Below are 21460 nucleotides of genomic sequence, written 5' to 3'. Positions count from 1 at the left end.
AAATGGTGAATGTTTGATAGTTAAAATTGCCATTCTCTGAGTCAGAATATGACCAGTTATGAGAAAAAAAAAATCCAAATTTCCTTGGAATGAAAATTCAGGTTTTTTTAGCCTTATGAATCCCGGCGAAGAACAAAAAAAAAAAAAAAAAGAAAGAAAGAAAATTCAGTTTTATAATTTTATTATTTAAAATGTAGTAGTTAAAATTTTAAAGTTTGACCTCATTGGGCTATTTAACAGGGATATTTTCATTACTGAATAAGACACTTTCAACTAAGCTCAATGGAGCAGCAAGGCCGGCACCACCTGTATAATATAGGTAATATTACCACAAATTTATTACATGTTCCTTCCTCTAATAGGAACTCATTAAGGTAAGTCTTTCCTCCTATTTAATTCCTGGCCTTAAAATTTTTTTTTAGATGGTGACAGCATTTCATGAAACAATTTCACTGACTGAAGTTTTATGTACTGTTTAAAGAAGAGGCACAATATCTTCAAAAGTAGATTTAAGATTGTTGTACTGACTCATATTTTTTTTTTTTTTTTTTTGAGACAGAGTCTCACTTTGTTGCCCGGGCTAGAGTGAGTGCCGTGGCGTCAGCCTAGCTCACAGCAACCTCAGACTCCTGGGCTCAGGCGATCCTCCTGCCTCAGCCTCCCGAGTAGCTGGGACTACAGGCATGTGCCACCATGCCCGGCTAATTTTTTTTTGTATATATATTTTTTAGTTTTCCATATAATTTCTTTCTATTTTTAGTAGAGACGGGGTCTCGCTCTTGCTCAGGCTGGTCTCGAACTCCTGACCTCGAGCGATCCACCCGCCTCGGCCTCCCAGAGTGCTAGGATTACAGGCGTGAGCCACCGCGCCCGGCCCTGACTCATATTTTTAATTTTTAATTTCTAATTGCTCTTGCAGCAATCCAAATCACCAGAGAAAAAATTGTCCTTAAAGTTTGCCCTTAAAGAAATGTGACAATGGAAGAATTTAATTGGTTTTTGAGTTAACAAAATAATTGCAGTTTCCAGCTACATCTTAGCTTTCTTTAACCTACCCATTAATTTCAGCATCTTCCCTGGACTGGAATCAAAGGAAGATCTTTGCAGCGTGTATGATGTAAAAAATACTCTTAGATTGTCTTGCCATGTACATTTACAAGATACTTAAACAAGATGGAATAGCAGTCATGATATCTTTCAAAGGCTGATACAAAAAGGCTTTAATTTTGTAGTTTCCAGACATTACCATCATAGCAAGAGTTACTAATAGCCAATGGCTGCTTGCAGAGAAAGCAGTTTGTTTGTCAGAACTTGCTGAATAAATTGATGTGCCTTGAGAGTATTTTTTTTTTTTTTTTTTGGAGACAGAGTCTCACTCTTTTGCCCTGGCTAGAGTGCTGAGGCGTCAGCCTAGCTCACAGCAACGTCAAACTCCTGGGCTTAAGCAATCCTACTGCCTGAGCTTCCCGAGTAGCTGGGACTACAGGCATGTGCCACCATGCCCGGCTAATTTTTTCTATATATATTTTTAGTTTTTCATCTAATTTCTTTCTATTTTTAGTAGAGACGGGGTCTCGCTTTTGCTCAGGCTGGTCACAAACTCTTGACTTTGAGTGATCCACCTGCCTCGGCCTCCCAGAGTGCTAGGATTACAGGCATGAGCCACCGCGTCCAGCCAAAAGACACTATTAAGAGAGTGAAAACACAAGCTACAGACCTGGAGAAAATATTTGCTAATCATATACCCAAAAAAGGACTTGCGTCCAGAATATATTAAGAACTCTCAAAACTCAACAATCAGAAAAAAACCCACTTTCAAATGCCTGCCTCCTGCCTTCTTTTTCTTTTTCTTTTTTTTAGAGACAGAGTCTCCCACTGTCACCAGGCACTGGATTATAATAGCACTATCATAGCTCACCTGTAACCTTGAACTCCTGAGCTCCTGCCTCAGCCCCTGGAATAGCTGGGACTACTGGCATGGGCCACCCCGCCTGGCAATTTTTTTTTAATTTTTGGTAGAGACAGGGTCTTTCTGTGTTGCCCAGGCTAATCCCAAACTCCTGGTCTTAGGACATCCTACCCCCTTAGCCTCTCAAAGTGCTGAGATCACACCTGTGAGCCACTGTGCCCACCCAGCATGCCTGACTTCTTAAACTAGGCTTTGTTAATGTGTTTATTGCAATCAGCATTATCTCTAAGGGTCTTTAACATAATACATTATTACATGTTACTCTTTTACCTATTACCTAAAGTCTAGCTAATGTATTTTTAGAAGTGCTAATTCAGAGTTAAGAAAATAAACTTTATTTTCTGTTGGGGGGACAGAATCTCACTCTGTTGCCCAGGCTAGAGTGCAGTGGTATCATTATAGCTCACGGCAACCTCAAACTCCTAGGTTCAAGACGTCCTCCTGCTTCAACCACCCAAGTAGCTGGGACTACAGGCATATGCCATCATGCCCGGCTAATTTTTCTATTTTTGGTAGAGATGTGGTCTCACTATGTTACTCAGGCTAGTCTCAAACCCCTGGCCTCAAGCAATCCTCCCACTAGAGAAAATAAACTTTACATTGTACAGAAAGATCATTAAGAGTATCATAGAGTTGGCCGGGTGCGGTGGCTCACGCCTGCAATCCTACCACTCTGGGAGGCTGAGGTGGGAAGATTGTTTGAGCTCAGGAGTTTGAGACCAGCCTGAGCAAGAGCGAGTCCCATCTCTACTAAAAATAGAAGGAAATTATATGGACAGCTAAAAATATATATATAGAAAAATTAGCCGGGCATGGTGGCGCATGCCTGTAGTCCCAGCTACTCGGGAGGCTGAGGCAGGAGGATTGCTTGAGCCCAGGAGTTTGAGGTTGCTGTGAGCTAGGCTGATGCCATGACACTCTGCCCTGGGCAACAGAGTGAGACTCTGTCTCAAAAAAAAAAAAAAAAAAAAAAAAGAGTATAATAGAGTTGGTGGAGGTGTACCTTGGTATAACCTCTTTTGAACAACTTGGTAATGTATCAGTTATAAATATATACACCTTTTGATTCAGCAATTCCTCTTCTAGGAATATATTCTGTAAATATGTCTGCATGTACAAGATTTATTAAGGCAATATTTGTAGTAGAAAAAGACTATAACCCAAATGTCTAGTAAGGGATGAGATGAATAATAAACTATGGTACATTGGTATGCTGTGCAGCTGCTAAAGAACATGTGAATGAACTATCTTTAAAATGTCTTAAGTGTCAAAAGCAGAGAACTGTCCACTAGGATAGTTGACTGAGCTGAAACAGGAAACCCTCTCTCCTACTTCAAACTCAATAGCAATCCTATATCAAATATTTTATCCAAAAGTGTTCCCAAACTGGGTTATGGATGAGACTTATTATATTCTGTATATGTTATAATAATTTTCTATAATAAAACCTAACCTTTTCATTAAAAATTCTGTATTTACCAACCTGGGAAAAAAAACTAAATGGGCAAAGGACAAGCACAAACATTTTGGCCAGGTGTGGTGGCTCACGCCTATAATCCTAGCACTCTGGGAGGCCAAGGCAGGAGATTGCTTTAGGCCCAGAGTCTGAGGTTGCAGCGAGCTATGATGACGTCACTGCACTCCAGTCTGGGTCCACTGAGCTATGATGATGCCACTGAACTCTAGCCCAGGCAACAGAGTGAGACTCTTGTCTCAAACAAACAAACAAAGCCACTTTGCCAAGGGATGGCAGTTTAGCACTTAAAAAGATTTTCAATATCATTAGAAATTAGGGAAGGCTGGGCGCGGTGGCTCACGCCTGTTAATCCTAGCACTCTGGGAGGCCGAGGTGGGCGGATCGTTTGAGCTCAGGAGTTCGAGACCAGCCTGAGCAAGAGCGAGACCCCATCTCTAAAAAAAAGAAAAAAAAAAATGCCTGAAAATAGCGAGTGCTACAAGGATGTGGAGCAACTAGAACTCTTATGCATTCAGAAGGGGAACGCATAATGGTACAGTCACTCTTAAAAACAGTTTGGCCATTCCTTATAAAATTAAATATACATTCACAATATGACTCAGCAGTCCCACTCCTGGGTATCTTCCCTAAAGAAATAAAACTTTATGTTCACACAAAAACGTGTATACAAATGTTTATAGCAGCTCTATTCAGAATTGCCAAAACTTGGAAAAACTACAAATACCCTTTAATGGGTAAATGCATTTCAGTACATCCATAGTGTGGAATAATAGTTGTAAGGTTTAAGACCGGAATCTAGGGGAGGGGCGGTGCAGCCGAAAGTCAAACCACCCTCCCGGGTCTCGGCACCAAATGTAAGGTTTTTTGGATTGGCCGGCGCCAGAGAAAGAAAGACGAGCAGAGTTGAAAGGGATAAATAAAGAGGCATTATTGGGGCACTCCTGGGTGAGGGTAATGGGTCCCAAGAGAGGGGCCCGGGCGAGATTCTCGGGTGGGGGGGGAGGGAGGGAGGGAGAGAGAGACCCCCAAGAAGTCGCATTGCCCAGAAGTTTGAGTGGGCTTATATATGTTTTTAGAGTTGCGGAATGGGGGTTTCTTTGGCGGGAAGATTTTGGCGCGAAGAGTGAGGAATTTCTTTGTTGCAGTTTTAGGGCGGGTATTGAGAAATAGGAGGGGCCGCTGGTATGTGTGGACTCCAGGAACCAAGACTCTTATCAGGGTAACCATCCAGGTGTGGTCGTCCTTCAACTTAGCTGGGCCTTGCAGGCATTGTCCTTGGCAGGTCTCATGGTCTTCTTTTTTCCATTAGGGAGGGGAGGGGTGCCTGCCACCAGCGTTACACTATTCAACAATTAAATAAAATAGTGTGACACACACATCCACATTGTTATGTGGATGAATCAAAAAAGCATTAAACTTTTGAAAAGCCAGTCACTAAAGGCTACATATTGCATGATTCCACTCATATGCCATTCTAGAAAGAACTAGGAACAGCCATGCGTGGTGGTGCACTCCTGTAGTCCCAGCTACTCAGGAGGCTGAGGCAGGGGGGTCACTTGAGCCCAGGAGTTTGAGGTTGCTGTGAGCTATGATGACTTCACTGCACTCCAGCCTGGGCAACAGAGCATGACGCTGTCTCTAAAAAATAAAAATAACAATTAAAAAAAGAGAGAAGAAAACTAGGGACGAAGAGCAGATCAGTCCTTGTCCAGGGTACGCTTGTGGGTATAGGCCTGGGAAGAGGAGAATGCAGGGAATTTCAGGAGTGTTCGAACTCTTTTGTACCCTGATTATGCTGGTTATTACATGTATCCATACGTGTGTGAAAATTCATAGAACTTTACACCACAAGAAGTTAATGTTACTGTATGGTATTTTAAAAATGAAAAATTTTGAACTGTAAGGTACACATACATTTTGTAACCGAGTCCAAGCTTGTACCACATGCCACACATCAATAAGTCCAGAGACAAGGTGTTGGGTCAAGGAAAGTGACTTTTATCTGGAGAGCCAGCAGACAGAGAAGATGGCGGACTAGTGTCCTGAGAACCATCTTGAGAAGTTACTATGAAGTTTAGGCTCTTTTTTATGTTAAGGGAAGGGGAAAGAGGAGGGGCATTACAAGAGGTGACTGAGGCCAGTGTAAGGCTGGTGGCGGGCACCCCTCCCCTCCCTAATGAAAAAAGGAAGAAGCCCACGAGATCTGCCAAAAACAATGCCTGCAGGGCCCATCTAAGTTAAAGAATAGCCACACCTGGATGGTTACCCTGATAAGGGTCTCAGTTCCTGGAATCCGTACATATCACCAGCCCCTCCTATTTCTCAATACCCACCCTAAAACTGCAAGGGAAAATTCCTTGCTCTCCCCCACCATAAATCTTCCTGACAAAGAAACCCCTACCCCCCAGCCCTAAAAACATATATAAACCCACTCAGACTTCTGGACAATGAGACTTCTCGTGTCTCTCTCTCTCTCTCTCTCGACCAAAAATCTCGCCCGGGTCCCTCTCTTGGGACTCTTACCCTCACCCAGGAGTGCCCCAATAAAGCCTCTTTACTTATCCCTTTCAACTCTGCTCGTCTTTCTTTCTCTGGCGCTGGCCAATCCAAAAAACCCTACAGCCAGCAGACATCTGGGCATCAGTGAGGGTCAGAGGAAGCGTGAAACTTCTTTGTTCTTAGTTAACTTTGGATGATTTAAGTCAGCTCAAGGTGTTCCTGTAATCTTTAACATAGCATTGTCTTTTGTGTGCATATTTTCCTTACCTCCCCAGGAGTTAGTTTGGGAAAGGGACAGTTATCCTCTTTTTTCTAGAGTTTATAATACAAACGAAATTTTTCCTAAAATTAGCTGGCCTTTGTGCAGAGCTAAATAGAACCTTTTAATCTAAAGGGTATTACTGCAGGGGGTCAGAAGCAACATGCAGCTAGTTGTGCTAAGCCCCCCTTCCACTGTTACAAGTTCCATAGGAAACACACACATCCTAGCTACGCAGGGACTGCTTTCTTTCTCTTGGCGCCTCCTCTTCCCACAGGCTGCACACTTTTCCTTTCTGTTCCTTTAGCCTAAATCCTAAACTATGATTAGGATAGACTCTGAGGTTGATTTTCTTAGAAACAAAGTCACCCCTCTCCCTCACTCTCCTTTTTCTGTCTCTCCCTGTGTCACCCCTTCCTGTGTCTTCCCATCTCTTTCCCTATTCCCGTCTCTTTCGAGCTTGTCGATCTGGGTTTCATTGCCTCCGTCCATCTTTGCCTCCACCTCTGTCTCTCCGCCTCCCGGTAGAGGCCCTGGACACCGGCCCCCTTGCCTTTGGCCAACCTCCGTCCCAGCAAGCGGCCCCGGGATGCCTCGTCTCTGTGCCCGAGGCTATTCTCTGGCCCAGAAGGAAGCGTGGCCTGGGCCCGGGTGAATCCACCGACGAGGGACAAGACGTGGTGGCCAGAGCCCGCCTGCCTGCCCGGGAACTGGCTGGCGCTCCCACATGCTCGGCCGCGAGCGGGGTGGACCCCGGGCGCACGGCAGGCGGCGTGCTCCACGGTGATCCCTGGGGACCGTCCCACCGCCCTCGCGCGATTCCTGGGCTTCCCTCACAGCTGACTCGGAGTCGGCTTTGCGAGACCGACCCAGACACTCCCTCTCTCGCCCGCTCCTGCTCTGTCTCGGCTTCTGGGGGGAATGTGTGTCCCGGTCCCTGACTCTCCACTTCCAGCTGCCGCACCGTTTCCCCCTCTCTCTTCAGTTCCTTCAGCTCCTCTCCAACTGTTTCCCTCCTTTGGAAGTCCCAACTCATTCCGAGGACCCATCAGACATGGTGGGCTGTGGCCTGCGCGGCCTGGGCCAGGGGCTCTCCTGAGAGGGCTGTCCCTGAGTGGCGCCTGCTCCTCCCGGCCGCAGGGGGCGCCGTGGGGCTGGGCGTCTTGGGCCCCAGATCCCGCCTCTGAGGGTCGTCCCCGGGACTGCGTCGGCTCCTCCCGCCAGACGGGGGCGCTATGGGGAGCGCCCGTTCCTCCCGGGCGCAGGGGGCGCTATGGGGCGGGGCGCCGTGGGTCCCCGGTCGCCGAGTCCCAGTATGCACCGCGCTCTGGCCGGCGCTGCGTTTTGGCGGCGGGGGCGGGGGGCGATACCCGGGCTCTACTGGGGTTTGGGGCGGTGCCGGGGGTTGTGCGCTGCGGGGCCGGTTCCCGCGGAGCCGCCATGGCCCAGCCGGCTTCGGTAAGAGGGGCCGGTGTAGGCTGCAGGCTCTGCCAAAACTACAGTCGTGTCACGGCCGGAGTTGGGTCCCGGGCTAGGGAGTGAGGCGGAGGAAACCTGGGCCTGGGGGGATTGTCTTTCGCCCCCGGACTGAGCTCCGAGCCTGGGCTGGAGAAGGCACAGTCTTGGTGCGCGCAGTGTTGTGGAATTGATCTGGGAATAAGTCGTTTTGGGCGGAGTGGGGTGTGGGCGCGGTGGCGTTCGCCTGTGGTCCCAGCTGCTCTGGAGGCTGAGGCGGGGACGTCGCTTGAGCCCAGGAGCTGTGTCCACGGCGTGTCCACACTAAGTTGGGCATCTGTGTGGTGACTTTTCGGGAGCGGGGGACCACCGGGATGCCTAAGAAGGGGTGAACTGGCCTAGGTCGGAAACGAAGCAGGCAAAACTCCCGTGAATAGCCCCTGCACTCCGGCCTGGGCAACATAGGGAGACCCTGTCTCTTTGGGGGGGGGGGGGGATAAAGAGATTAGTTTGGAAATAAGAGGCCGGGTGAGGTCTGGTGTCTTGGCCTATTGTCTACTTTGGTCAAGCACTGTCCCCGCCCTCGGGCTCTGAAGTCTTGGGTCTTTCCTGGGCTCATGTGTAAGGGTAGTTAGTGGCTGTTCCATGCTCTGCTGCTGGAGGTAGCCTCAGAGAAGCACATCCTCCTAAGCAGGTGAGAAAACGGGAGGGGAAGGAAAACGAATTGAGAAATTGGAGACTGCTCCCTTTAGGAAAGGACAGAAAACTTGAAACCAGTTTGGGTGGTTATCTTAAATTAGATTTACCGCCAGTGCTGTAGTATGGTAGTGGAAAATTTGAACACTGTTTTTAGAGTTTGAAAGGCATATCCTGAGGCTTAATCCAAGAAACCCCATTACATTCAGTTAAGTATAACCTGCTTAAATATGCAAATTGTCCTTGTGCGCCCACTTAAATTTAATAATATTACTAATGTAATGCTCCCTATTAGCATTTTCTTCTTCCCTTCTGCCTCCCACTCCCTTTCCCCAGCCTCCCTTGGCAGGTACACCACATTCTTTCCCAAATTCTTAAAGCTGTGTCCCTTCAGCCAGGCTTTCTTTTTTATTATTTTTTCCCTCTAGGCAGTTGGGAACCTCCCGGAATATTCCTCTGTTCTGTGAAAGTTTGTGGTGCTGCTGCTTTGGCTATAAATTTGAGTCCATAGAACATGTGATGACAGCTTCTTGGCTATTGTATTATTTGGGATAGGCAAGGAGAAATCATTTTTTTAAATTTTCCTTTACACTGGAGAGGCTCGGTGCTAATTGTAAATATGGTCACAAATGAGTCTTTGTAGGTGGAAAACATGGGTGAGATGCAAGGAAACTGTAGAGGAATTTTGTTGAAATCTCATTTTAAAAACATCAATCAGTTTCAACTTGTTTGTTGTAACACCTGGTACTACGTAAGCTTTCAGAGCCTGTGATATTTTGATGATAGAGTTTTATCTTTGCAACTTTTCAGAATCTTGAGTGTCAAATGGCCTTGGCTATAAGGTCCCCTAGATTCCCTTATTGGGAGAATTTACTTTGTAGTACTTGTGACCATGATTTTTTATATACTTGGGAAGAGCCCTACCTATCTTTCTATTTCTAGATGACCAGCTTTTGGGGGGAGGTGCTCATCTGTGTTTGTAGCACAGAATCTGAAAGGAGTGAGAACGGAATTTTCAATTTATTTATGTTCTATTGCTTCCCTGTTGCCACGGTGTATCTGTCCCTGTAACCAGGAGAAACAGCCCTGGTTAGTCAGTCCATACCAGAGATTGTAGATTAATGGTCCATGAGCCAATCATGACTTGCAGATGTATTTTGTTTGGAACACTCTTTGTTGTTAAAACTGTAAATTTTGGCCGGGTGCGGTGGCTCACGTCTGTAATCCTAGCACTTTGGGAGGCCGAGGCGGGTGGATCGCTCGAGGTCAGGAGTTCAAGACCACCCTGAACAAGAGCAAGACCCCGTCTCTACTAAAAAAATAGAAAGAAATTAGCTGGACAACTAAAAATATATATAGAAAAAAATTAGCCGGGTATGGTGGCACATGCCTGTAGTCCCAGCTACTCGGGAGGCTGAGGCAGTAGGATTGCTTAAGCCCAGGAGTTTGACGTTGCTGTGAGCTAGGCCGATGCCACGGCACTCACTCTAGCCCGGGCAACAAAGCGAGACTCTGTGTCAAAAATAAAATAAAATTAAAATTTAAAAAAAACCTGTAAATTTTAATTGCCAGGATGAGAGTTCACATAACATGATGTACATTTCCTGTTTTTCTTTAAACACTGACACATTCCAATGTAAAACTTGTAGAAGATGATATTGGAGAAAACCTTTGGGACGTAGGGCATGGTGAAAGTTCTTAGATGTAACACCAAAAAAAGCACAATCTATAAAGGGAAACAAATGATAAGTTGTACATAATCAAAATTAACACCTTTTGCTTTGTGAAAGATATAAGAAAAGAAAAGACAAGGTACAGACTGGGGGAATATATTTGCAAACTGCATATCTGACAAAGGTCTTTCCCCCTCCCCACCCCCGCACTTTGAATGAATGACCTGGGGCTTCAAAGGTCTTATATTTAGAATATATAAAGAACTATCACTGAATAGTAAAAAAAAGAAATCCAATTAGAAATTAGAAAAACTATAAAGAGACATTTTACATAAGAGAATATATGCATAGGAAATAAGCACATGAAAAGGTGTTCAGTAACTCATTAGGAAAATTTAAAATAAAACCACAGATATCACTATAGACCTATTAGAACAGTTAAAATTTTTAAAAAGTGGCATTACCAAATGCTGGTGAGGGTGCTGAGAAGTTATCTCTTACACATTGCTGGTAGGAATGTAAAATGGTTTGGCCACTCTGGAAAATAGTTTGGCAGTTTCTTTAAACACTAAACATATACTTGCCATACAGCGTAGTAGTTGTAGTCCTGGCATTTATTCCAGAAAAATGAAAACATGTCCAATCAAAATATCCCTCAATAGCTGAATGGTTAATCAAATTATATATCCATACCATGGAATACTACTCAGCAATAAAAATGAAATGAAGTTATGTGTCACTTAATGATGAGGATACATTCTGAGAAATTCATTGATTTTTTTTTTTTTTTTTTTTTTTTTGAGACAGAGTCTCGCTCTATTGCCCAGGGTAGAGTGCCATGGCATCAGCCTCGCTCACAGCAACCTCAAACTCCTGGGCTTAAGCCATTCTCCTGCCTCAGGCTCCCAAGTAGCTGGGACTATAGGCATGTGCCACCATGCCCAGGTAATATTTCTATATATATTTTTAGCTGTCCATATAATTTCTTTCTATTTTTAATAGAGATGGGGTCTCGCTCTTGCTCAGGCTGGTCTCGAACTCCTGAGCTCAAACAATCTGCCCGCCTCGGCCTCCCAAAATGCTAGGATTACAGGTGTGAGCCACTTCGCCCGGCCTTGTTTGGTGATTTTGTCGTTATGCAAACATCAGTGTGCTTACACAAACCTAGATGGTATAGCCTACTACACACCTAAGCTATATAGTATAGCTTCCTGCTCCTAGGCACAGACTTGTACAACATGTTACTGTACTGAATACTGTAGGCAATTGTAACAGTGATAAGCATTTGTGTATCTAAACAGAAAAGGTACAGTAAAAATATGGTATTATTATCTCACGGATCACTGTGGTATATGTGGTGCACCCTTGACCAAAGCATTGTTACGTGGCACATGACTGTATTGCTAAACATCGCAACGTGGATGGATCTCAAGAACATCCTGAGTGAAAAAAATCAATCTCAAAAGGTTGCATATTATAAGATTCCATATATAACATTCTTGAAATGACAAAATTGTGATGGATGATATATTGGTGAGTGTGATTATAAAGGGTTGGAACATCCTCTTTGTGATGAAGGAACATAGTCATTTCTCAGTATCTGAGAGGGATTGGTTCCAAGATGCCCCTCAGATACCAAAATCCACGGATGCTCTGGTCCTTTATGTAAAATGGCATAATATTTGCGTATAACCTATGTGCATCCTTTCATATACATTAAATCATCCCTGGATTACTTATAATACCTAATGCAAGGAAATGCTGTGTAAATAGTTTATGCTGGATTATTTTTATTTGCATTTTTATTTTAATTGAGGTTGGTTGCATCCGTGGATGCAGAACTCAGGAATATGGAGGGCTGTTGTTTTGTTTCATTGCACTGTGGTTACATGAGTCAGCACAGGAGATGAAATCACATAGAATTATACACATACTTTATACCATTGTCAGTTTCCTGGTTTTGATATTGTACTATAGTAACATATAATATGACCTTTGAGGTAAACTAGGTGACGAGTACATGGAGCTTTTCTGCAGTATCTTTGTGACTCCCTGTGAAACTGTAATTATTTCAAAATAACTTTTTTTTAATTGACACATCCAGCAACACTGGGCCCAGTCTTGCAGAGCAGTAATTGGTTGCTGCTAAGTAAAAGATCCCTCTTTAGATGGTGCTCAAAGGCCTACTCTTCCTTCATTCACTCTACTTGGTTCCCCTTTATTATTTTCATTAGATTATGTGGCACCATCCAGACATAACTAATCTTTTCCTTCTGTCTCTTAATAAAGACATGGGCATTGAAAAACAAAGTAGTCTTAAAGTGAAAATGTATATATATACTGTTTGTGGCTCCAGGTAACCATGACATTTGATGATGTGGCCTTATATTTTTCGGAGCAAGAGTGGGAGATCCTGGAGAAATGGCAGAAGGAAATGTATAAGCAAGAGATGAAGACCAATTATGAGACCCTTGATTCCCTGGGTAAGATGGGATTCTAAGGAATCACTTTTTGGGTACCAACCTAATACCAAGAGGCTTCCTTCCCTGTGTCAGCTATGAGCTGGTTGAATATGACGCTGTGCCCAGTTTACATTCTTAGTATCTCTTTCCCTTCCTGTAATGGCGTGGGAATATTTAACTTGTCCCTTTTTATCCAGTGGTATCTGTGCCTTCAATATTATTAATAAAGGGTGTTCTTTTATTTTTTTAACGAATAATTTAGTGCCTGCTTATATTGCCTGAGTAAGATGAATTTCCCATCTTATAAGAACTAGGGCTTTCCTGAAGGGGGCGTAGTTATTCAGTTAGAGTAAGCTGGGACACAACATGGTGCACAGTGTGGATACAACAGGCAAGAAGGGTGCCTGGGTAAAGGAAGCGAGAAGAGGGCAGTGGCATGGGACACTTGGGTAACAGCAGGGAAATACTCAAGGAGTACATTAAAAAGAAATTTGGGGAAATTATACCTTGCTGCTTATCTGAGTCACTCTAACTCATTCTCATGTCATTAAAAACATTTCTAATAGTGAGACTCCATCTCTTCAAAAAAAAAAATTTTTTTTTAATTAGCTGGGCACAGTGGCAGGCGCCTGCTGTCCTAGCTAATTGGGAGGCTAAGGCTGGAAGATCATTTGAGCCCAGGAGTTTGAGGATGCAGTGAGCTATGATTGCACTACTGCACTCCAGCCTAGGTGACAGAGTGAAACCCCATCTTTAAAAAAAAATTTAAAAACCCATTTCTACTGGTATCAATGTAATAAATAATTTCAGTCTAGCCTGAGGGAGTCTTTGTCTGTTCAAGGGGGCTATAACTTAGTCAAAGTGAGGTATGAATGACAAGGAGTCAACCATGTGAAATCCGGGGGAAGAGAATTCTAAGCAGGGGGAAGAGCTAGTGCAAAGGCTCAGAAGTCAGAAAGAATGAGTTCAAAATGTTGGGAACCACACTGAGTCTATTGTAGCACAGGCACAGAGGACTAGTGGGAAATGACGCCAAGGTAAGGAGTTGGATTTTATTCTGCATATGAGGGGGAATCATTTCTCGGCCTTTTGGCTAAGATCGAGTGTACATACAAGGGGAAGATGATGGGGGGATTTAAACAGAGGCGAGTAATAGACTTTATTTATTTTTTTGAGTCTTGCTCTGTTGCCCTGGACAGAGTGCAGTGGTGTCATCATAGCTCACTGCAATCTTACAGTCCTGGGCTCAAGTGATCCTCCTTCCTCAACCTCCTGAGTAGCTGGGACTACAGGCCCACACCACGATGCCCAGCTAATTTTTCTGTTTTTAGCAGAGACAAGGTCTTGCTATTGCTCAGGCTGGTCTTGAACTCCTGAGCTCAAGTGATCCTCCCACCTTGGCCTCCCAGAGTGCTAGGGCGAGTAATATAGTTTTTAAATGATTGCTTGGGTTGCCGTGTGGAGAATGGATCATAGTGGATAGCAATGAAAAGAGAGAGACCACCCACGAGCCTTGGCAGTACTGGTGAGATTTCCTAGATAGGTAGTAATTAAGACAGAGAAGTAGGTGGTCTCCAGGTATGTTTTGGAGGTAGAATCCCAGATTTTGCTAATGGATGGGTGTGGAATAAAAGGGTGAAAGAAGAATCAAGTCCGCAATTTTCCGTTTGACTATCTTGATGGTGAGTGGCTTTATTCACTGACAGGAGGAAGGGTTGGGGAGGCAGCAGGTTTGGGGCACATTGAGTTTGAGATGCTCATAGACATTTGTTTGGAAATACAAAGTGATGACTGGCAACAGGAAACTGGAATTCCAAGGAAAGATCAGGACTGGATTTGCAGACTTGGGAGACATTACATGGATGGTGTTTTAAACCATGAGGCTAGTTGGGATCATCTAGAGAGAATATGTGAATGGGACAGAGAGAGCCCTGGGACACTCCAGCATTTAGAGGTTAAGAGGAGGAGACTGAGGCCTAGTGGCCAGCAGGGTGGGGGAAACTAGAGCCATGCGCTAATCTAGGATTACATTTTGAGCTGTCACAATTAGCATCTTTGAGTTTGGAAAAATCAGTTGGATTTTCCCAAATTTTAAAAACTAAACGGTATAATTTGCCAATAATTTCTTTACAGAGCATCCAGATCCTAGCCTCAGAGATTAAGATTTCGCAGGCCTGGGATCAGACCCAGGGACCTACATTTTTCACAAATACTTGAGGCACTGCTGTGCTGGTGATACACAGTTCCCTTTGAGAAGCATTGATCTGAGAGCTGAGCCTTTGGTAACACCAGCAAAGGCTAAAGGAGGAGGAAGCTTCCTGCTGCGGCGTCTGAAGTCACTCTACAGATTGAAAACCCTTCTTCCCTCTAGGCTTATGCCATTAGACTACATTACTCTCAACCTCTTTTTTTTTTTGGTTAATTTTTTAATTACTACACGATGTTTGTGATGTTTGTACTTACTGTCTACCTCTTAATCGCTGTAATTTAATAGCCTCCTGTTTCTTTCAGTTCATTAAGCAAACATCTTGGTACCTCAGTAGTTAGTTTCCTTGGATGTGAGGCCTCTATTTAGAAAGGTGGGCCTTGTGATCAAGGCTTCCTCACTAACTCCCTCTGAGTGTCCCTTTTGTTTTGCCTCAGTTGTTCTTTTTTTTTTTTTTTTAATATTTTTTAAAAAATCTTTTTTTTTTTCTCCTAAGCATTCAAGTAAAAGAAATCCAGTTGTTCTTATGATGTGTCATAATAATCACTTTTGGATACTTTGTGCCTGGATGTCAGCCGTTTTAAAATCCTCATTATCGTTCTCTGCATCCTTTAATTTTGTAAACTATTGCAGAGAGTATTTAAGCTAAACGGTCTTTTCCTTGAGCTATATTCCGTTGTCATTCATGTAATTTCAAGGGCTTCCCTTTTTTTGACCAAACATTTGTCTCATGTCTCCAGGAATCAAGTCAACTGTGAAAATAATTTTTAGTTAAGTGCTCAGTAAACCCAAACTGGGTCTGTGTGGATTCTGTTTGCAGGCTGTGCTTTTTCCAAGCCAGATTTGATCACGTGGATGGAACAAGGGAGAATGCTATTAATCGGAGATCAGGAATGCTTAGATGAAAGAAGAATGACAATTAGCCCTTCTGATGAGCAGCTGGGCTTGAAGAACACTGGAACATCATCAGGTTTTGGTGAGTAAGATGGTTCTAAGGTCATGAATCATTAATTTTCCTAGCCTTGTTTCCTGAATCTTTCTTTTTGGACAGTTGGCTAGACCTAGTCAATGAGAAACATTGTTTTGATGGAGAATGTTGGTTTTCTTTACTCAAGTGGGTAGCAAATATGAGAATGTATTACTTTTATAGAAGGAAGTTATATACACATTATTAAAAAAAAAACTGAAAAGACAGAATTTCTTGTAAAAGAGTAAGGGATCCATTTGTCAAAGCCCCAAGGAAAAACCACGTTCCTGCCACACCATGGTGTCCATTTGAAAATAGAAATATTAAAAAACTTGTGATTGAATCATAATGGAAACCGTAGAAATACCTTAACACTTCTAATGTTTAAGGGACTATTTCACCTTTATAGTATGTGAATGCTTTACTGAATCCCTGGGAGTCAAGGAACTCCCATGAAGAAGAAGGGAATTTGAGCCCAGGGGATGCGTCCAAGCTCCACCAAGAAGATAAAAGAATTCCCAAGGGTTTCATTGCATTGCCACTGTCTATGTATTTATTAATTTAACAATATTGAGTACCTACCAGGCTCACAGGACTATATTAGTATTATATTACTTAGGCTACAGCAAACAACTTTATAGACAGTGTGTGTATGTACATAAATAAAACAACCCTTACACTGTAGTTGTTGATTGTCTTAATGTCATAGCAATTAAGTCAGTCAACTATAAAGTAAGACTACTTATAAGTTAAAATTATAAGTCTCATTGGTAGAAAGTGCTATAGGAATTTAGAAGAGAAAGAATGGAGAAGAGACAGCAGTATACCAGGGGGACTCTGAAAGGAATTAGGATGTATGTAAATAGCTAAACCTCAGGCAGATTGGGTTAGGGAAAGAATTATCAGCTGGGCTAATACATGAGCAGAGGCCCAAAGGTGGGAACAAATTCATTACATTCAGAAAACAGAGAAGACACCAACCTGCCTGAAGCTGACTGTTTCTGGGACATAATGGGAGATAGGAGGGGAAACATAAGTTGGTGTCAGATTATCTGAGGCCAAGAATGCCAAGGTGAAAACTTTGATTTCATCCTATAGAAAAGGAGGAGCCTGGAAAGTTTTTTGAGTACCAAAGAATTAACAACTTTGGTGGCTATCCCTAAAAATCAGTGTTGTTCCCTTGGTACAAGGTGGTACTCAACCAATAAGTACAACTGCTCTTCTGCTGGGGTTAAATAGTGAAAGCATGTTTATAGGAAGATTAAACTTCCAGTGATGAGAAATAGGATTCCAGGACACGGGTAAGTGTGCTCTTGTCATGATCTAGGCAAAAGCCATTGAGTGCTGACTTATTCAATAACATGACCCAGTTGCAAATATCACTTATGTTGTCTTTTTTTTTTTTTTTTTTTTGAGACGGAGTCTCACTCTGTTGCCCTGAGTAGAGTGCTGTGGCGTCATCCTAGCTCACAGCAACCTCAAACTCCTGGGCTCAAGCAATCCTCCTGCCTCAGCCTCCTGAGTATCTGGGACTACGGGCGCCACCATGCCTGGTTAATTTTTCTATTTTTTTGTAGAGATGAGGTCTCACTCTTGCTAAGGCTACTCTTGAACTCCTGAGCTTAAGGGATCCTTCTGCCTTGGCCTCCCAGAGTGCCAGGATTACAGGTGTGAGCCACCGCGCCCGGCCTATGTTGTCCTTAAGATGTACACCAAGCATAATGAGAGTCTTCTGGGGGTAGTGCCACTCAGATTTCGTCCCAGGTTAAGAGCTAAAAAGAGAGAATTCCATTATCTCATTCAACAGGACATTGGAGGAAAAGCAGTTCTGAAATACAATGGCTCAGGTGAATGAAATTATCCTCTCCAGATCTAGTGGGTAATCATGTGATAACTGAGGCCCCTCTATGTCCTGTCATCATGGCTGTTACATTGGGAACAGTAGTGAGTGTGCTTATATAAATATATCTTTTTTATAATGCAGAATTCTTTGGAAAAGGAAATAATTTCTACAGTGTTTGTGAATTCAGTAAATTGCCATTTGGACATTCCTGAGAAAGATACTTTCCATTAGCATTTCTTCCAGAAATTTTTTCTTGAAATCTATGGTAGAAGGAGGACAAGAATATGACCTAAGTCTTCCAACTTAAATATTGTGCTATTTATTTCACAGATCTAAGGAAATATTATAATAGTACAATCAGATCCCCAGAGTGTAACTCATTTTAATTATCTCCAACTTCTGTTTAACCCTCTAAGGGTCATTTATAGTTCACAAGATATATCTGCTTGCAATTTTTTTATGCTAAGGTATTTCTTAACACATGGTGAAAGGAATATAAAAGCTAAATATAATTTATCTGTGGGAGGTAGAGTCACAAAGTCATTGAGATTAATGGGATTCCCTTTCCCTTTTTGTTAGTGACATGAAGGCAGCCCTTGAATCCCACTGTAGATTAGACATCACCACTGATGAGAGTGGTATTTTTTTGTTCTCCAGGTGACCAAGGAACTCTTGGGACAAAAGAAGAGGAATCCTATTTAAATGGTCTTCAAAAGCATGACTTGTGTGCTACCTTATCAGGGAAGGGTAGAATGACTTTATCGGATCAAAGAACCACCTTCCAATCTCCAAGTCTCCAAAAAACAGAGACTCTACTTAAAAAACTCAGTGTCACAGCATCTAATCAGGACAAGATAGATCCATCGCATAAACCTCCGGATACCCCAGGTCACTTGGAAATTCCGGCAGGGCTAAGATTTTATCCCTGCTGTGTCTGTGGGAAAGCCTTCCAGGGAAAGAGTGACTTGGTAAACCACAAAAGGAGCCACTCCAGGAACCAGCCCTATAAATATCCAAAGTACAAAAGCAAATCCAGAGGGAAATCTGAACTCAGGCGAAGCCAGAGATTCCCGTGTAAGAAGAAACGGTTCCAGTGCAATGAATGTGAGAAGAGCTACTATCTGAAAGGCAGCCTAGTCACTCACCAGGTTGTCCACACAGGACAGCGGCCCTACCCGTGCCCTGAATGTGACAAGACCTTCCGGTATAGAGCCAACTTGAAGAAGCACCTGTGTTTGCACAAAGAGGAGAGGCCGTTTCGCTGTGAGGAGTGCGGCAAGGGTTTCGTCGAGCAGTGTGAGCTCACTGAGCACCTTCGGCTGCACAGTGGGGAGAAGCCTTTCCGGTGTCCCGTGTGTGACAGGAGCTTCCGCCTGAAGAGAGGGATGAAGGTCCATCTTTCCCAGCACAGCGGGAAGAAGCCCTTCCACTGTCCAGAGTGTGGCAGACGCTTTTCTCGGGAGGCTACCTTGAAGACCCACCAAAGGACACATAGTGAAGAGAAGCCATTTTCTTGTGATGAATGTGGGAGGAAGTTCATCTACAAGATTAAACTCGATGAGCATATCAGAGTGCATACAGGGGAAAAGCCCTTTTCGTGTCCCGAGTGTAACAAAAGTTTCCGCCTAAAGAGAAGCCTAAAAGCCCATCGATTGCAGCACAGTGGGAAGAAGCCCTTCCAGTGTCCAGAGTGTGACAAGAGCTTCTTCTGGAGGAATGCCATGAAGGCCCACCAGCGTCTACATAGTGAGGAGAAGCCGTTCTCCTGCGGGGAGTGTGGCAAGAGGTTCACCCGGCCCTCCAAGCTCGCCTGCCATAGCCGAGTCCACAGCAGGCCAAAGGAGTTCCCCTGTGGCGAGTGCAAAAAGACCTTTGCTCACCAGTCAGGGCTCACCCAGCACCTCAAGATCCACACCACAGAAAAGCCGTTCTCCTGTGCCGAGTGCAGCCGGAGCTTCCGCCGACGCGCGCACCTCACCGAGCACATGAGGCTGCACAGCGGGGAGGAGCCTTTCCAGTGTCCTGAGTGTGACAAGAGCTTCTCCTGGAAGGCCTCCATGAAGTTCCACCAGCGGACACACAGGGACGAGAAGCCCTTCAGGTGTAGCGAGTGTGGCAGGACTTACACTCATCAGTCTCAGCTCACTGAACATCTGAGAGTCCACAGTGGAGAGAAACCCTACCAGTGTCCTGAGTGCAATAAAAGTTTCCGTCTCAAAGGGAATTTGAAAAGCCACCTGCTCCAGCACAGTGGCAAAAAGCCATTCTCTTGTGTTATGTGTGGCAAAAGTTTCACCCAGCAGTACAGGCTCACAGAACACATGCGAGTCCACAGTGGTGAGAAGCCCTTCCAGTGTCCAGAGTGTGACAAGAGCTACTGCATAAGGGGGAGTTTGAAGGTCCATTTGTATACGCACAGTGGAGAGAGGCCCTTCCGGTGTACTGAGTGTGGCAAGGGCTTCCTGCAGAAGAGAAGTTTGAAGGCCCATTTGTACCATCACAGTGGGGAGAGGCCTTTTTCTTGTGGTGAGTGTGGAAGGAGCTTCACGTACGTGGGGGCACTCAAGACCCACACTGCGCTGCATGCCAAGGAAAAGCCCTCCAGTGTCTAAGTCAAACCACACGGCAGTCACGCAGTGACATCCTCTAGGTGGAGCCAGCAGCTCTGTTAGCTCGAGGCAGGGTAAAGAATTCTCAGAATGCTGGCTACAGACGCACTGGCCAGATGTGTGGTCAGAGGCACCTGATGGCTCCTTGACAAAAGTTCCACATGATCCAGGCAAAGACAGTCGAAGAGGAATTTTCCTTTGATAAGCTTCATAGACAAGGCCTGCCAGGTAGGGAAGAAACATTATATACTGATCCGCTGGTCCAGCAGATCTTTCCAGTGCTGCCCAAGAGCATAATAATCCCTTCATTAAATTCAGAAACCACAGCCTCAGTGAACAAACGTTAGAGACAGGAATGTTTACCCCATATACCTCAGTCGGCTTTTCTTTACCGGGCCTCCTTATTTAAATTTCTGTTGACAACCTTGAGTTTTCTCTCATAGTGGATTTTCATTTTCTCTCAGATGGTGAGAGGGCATCTGTTTCTTGGCAGAATTTCTCTATATTGTTAAAAATAAATGTTGTCTTCTACCATCTCACTTATTAAAATGATCACCCACATAAATGTTATTTCCTTCTGGATTAATTTAGAAATCCACCATTGTGAATAACAAGCAATGTTATTTATCTAATGTTTCTGCATTTTCAACAGTGATGTGTCAACTCTCAAAGAAATATTCTTTCCTTAATATTAGAGTTCTTGAGGAAAATACTGAAGAAAAAAAATATTGCCAGTGTGTGGCATCACTCCATTTTTTTTCTCTGTGGCTTAATCTATTGTTATAAGGCAGTTTTTCAGGCTATTCTAGCAAATCTGCATCTGCCTTTCAGACTGTAAATCTTTAACATTACTCCCAAGAAAATTTATACAGCTTTCCTTAGGAAATTTTGAGGCCTTCATAAATTTTATGTCTGTAGCAGGAAATGTGGTTCCAAATTACCTGAATCAGAATCAGTTGGGATCAAGGGCGTTAGAAGAATTAGTATCTGTACAAAGAGGAAAAAAAGTGCCACCTGTGGTTGGTACAGTTCTGTGGGTGCCTGTTGGTGAGTCAGTGGTGCCCTAGTGCAAAGAAAAAAGCACTTTAGCTGTGCCGGGGCACACGTGGGCCAAACTTCAGCACTTGTTGGCCTCTTCAGCAGTGCACCTCAGGACAACTCTGTGTTTTTGCCTGGGATGCATGTTTAAAATGCAGACTCTTGGGGCCCTCCACAGATGAACCGAGTGAGAATCCTCCCAGAAGATGCTGTGTAAACTAAAGTTTCAAAACCTTGGATCTGGTGAGTGGAGAGACGAGAAAGAACTGTTTTTGTGAGGCATTCTAGCCATTCTGGGGTGAGATTC

General features: G+C 43.9%; 1 protein-coding gene across 1 annotated transcript; it reads left to right on the top strand.

Moving 5' to 3' along the window:
- Positions 1-7644: 7644 nt before the first annotated feature.
- On the top strand, positions 7645-20391 carry ZNF425 (zinc finger protein 425). Its single transcript, XM_069461992.1, has 4 exons — positions 7645-7662; positions 12385-12511; positions 15517-15672; positions 18164-20391. Exons 1-4 carry the CDS (start codon positions 7645-7647, stop codon positions 20116-20118), a joined length of 2256 nt encoding a protein of 751 aa, XP_069318093.1. The 3' UTR covers positions 20119-20391.
- Positions 20392-21460: the final 1069 nt, after the last annotated feature.

Source organism: Eulemur rufifrons, chromosome 29 (genome assembly GCF_041146395.1).
Source record: "Eulemur rufifrons isolate Redbay chromosome 29, OSU_ERuf_1, whole genome shotgun sequence".
Classification (NCBI taxonomy): Eukaryota; Metazoa; Chordata; class Mammalia; order Primates; family Lemuridae; genus Eulemur; species Eulemur rufifrons.
The sequence above is the reverse complement of the archived record's forward strand: the minus strand, read 5'-3'. Positions and strand labels throughout refer to the sequence as shown.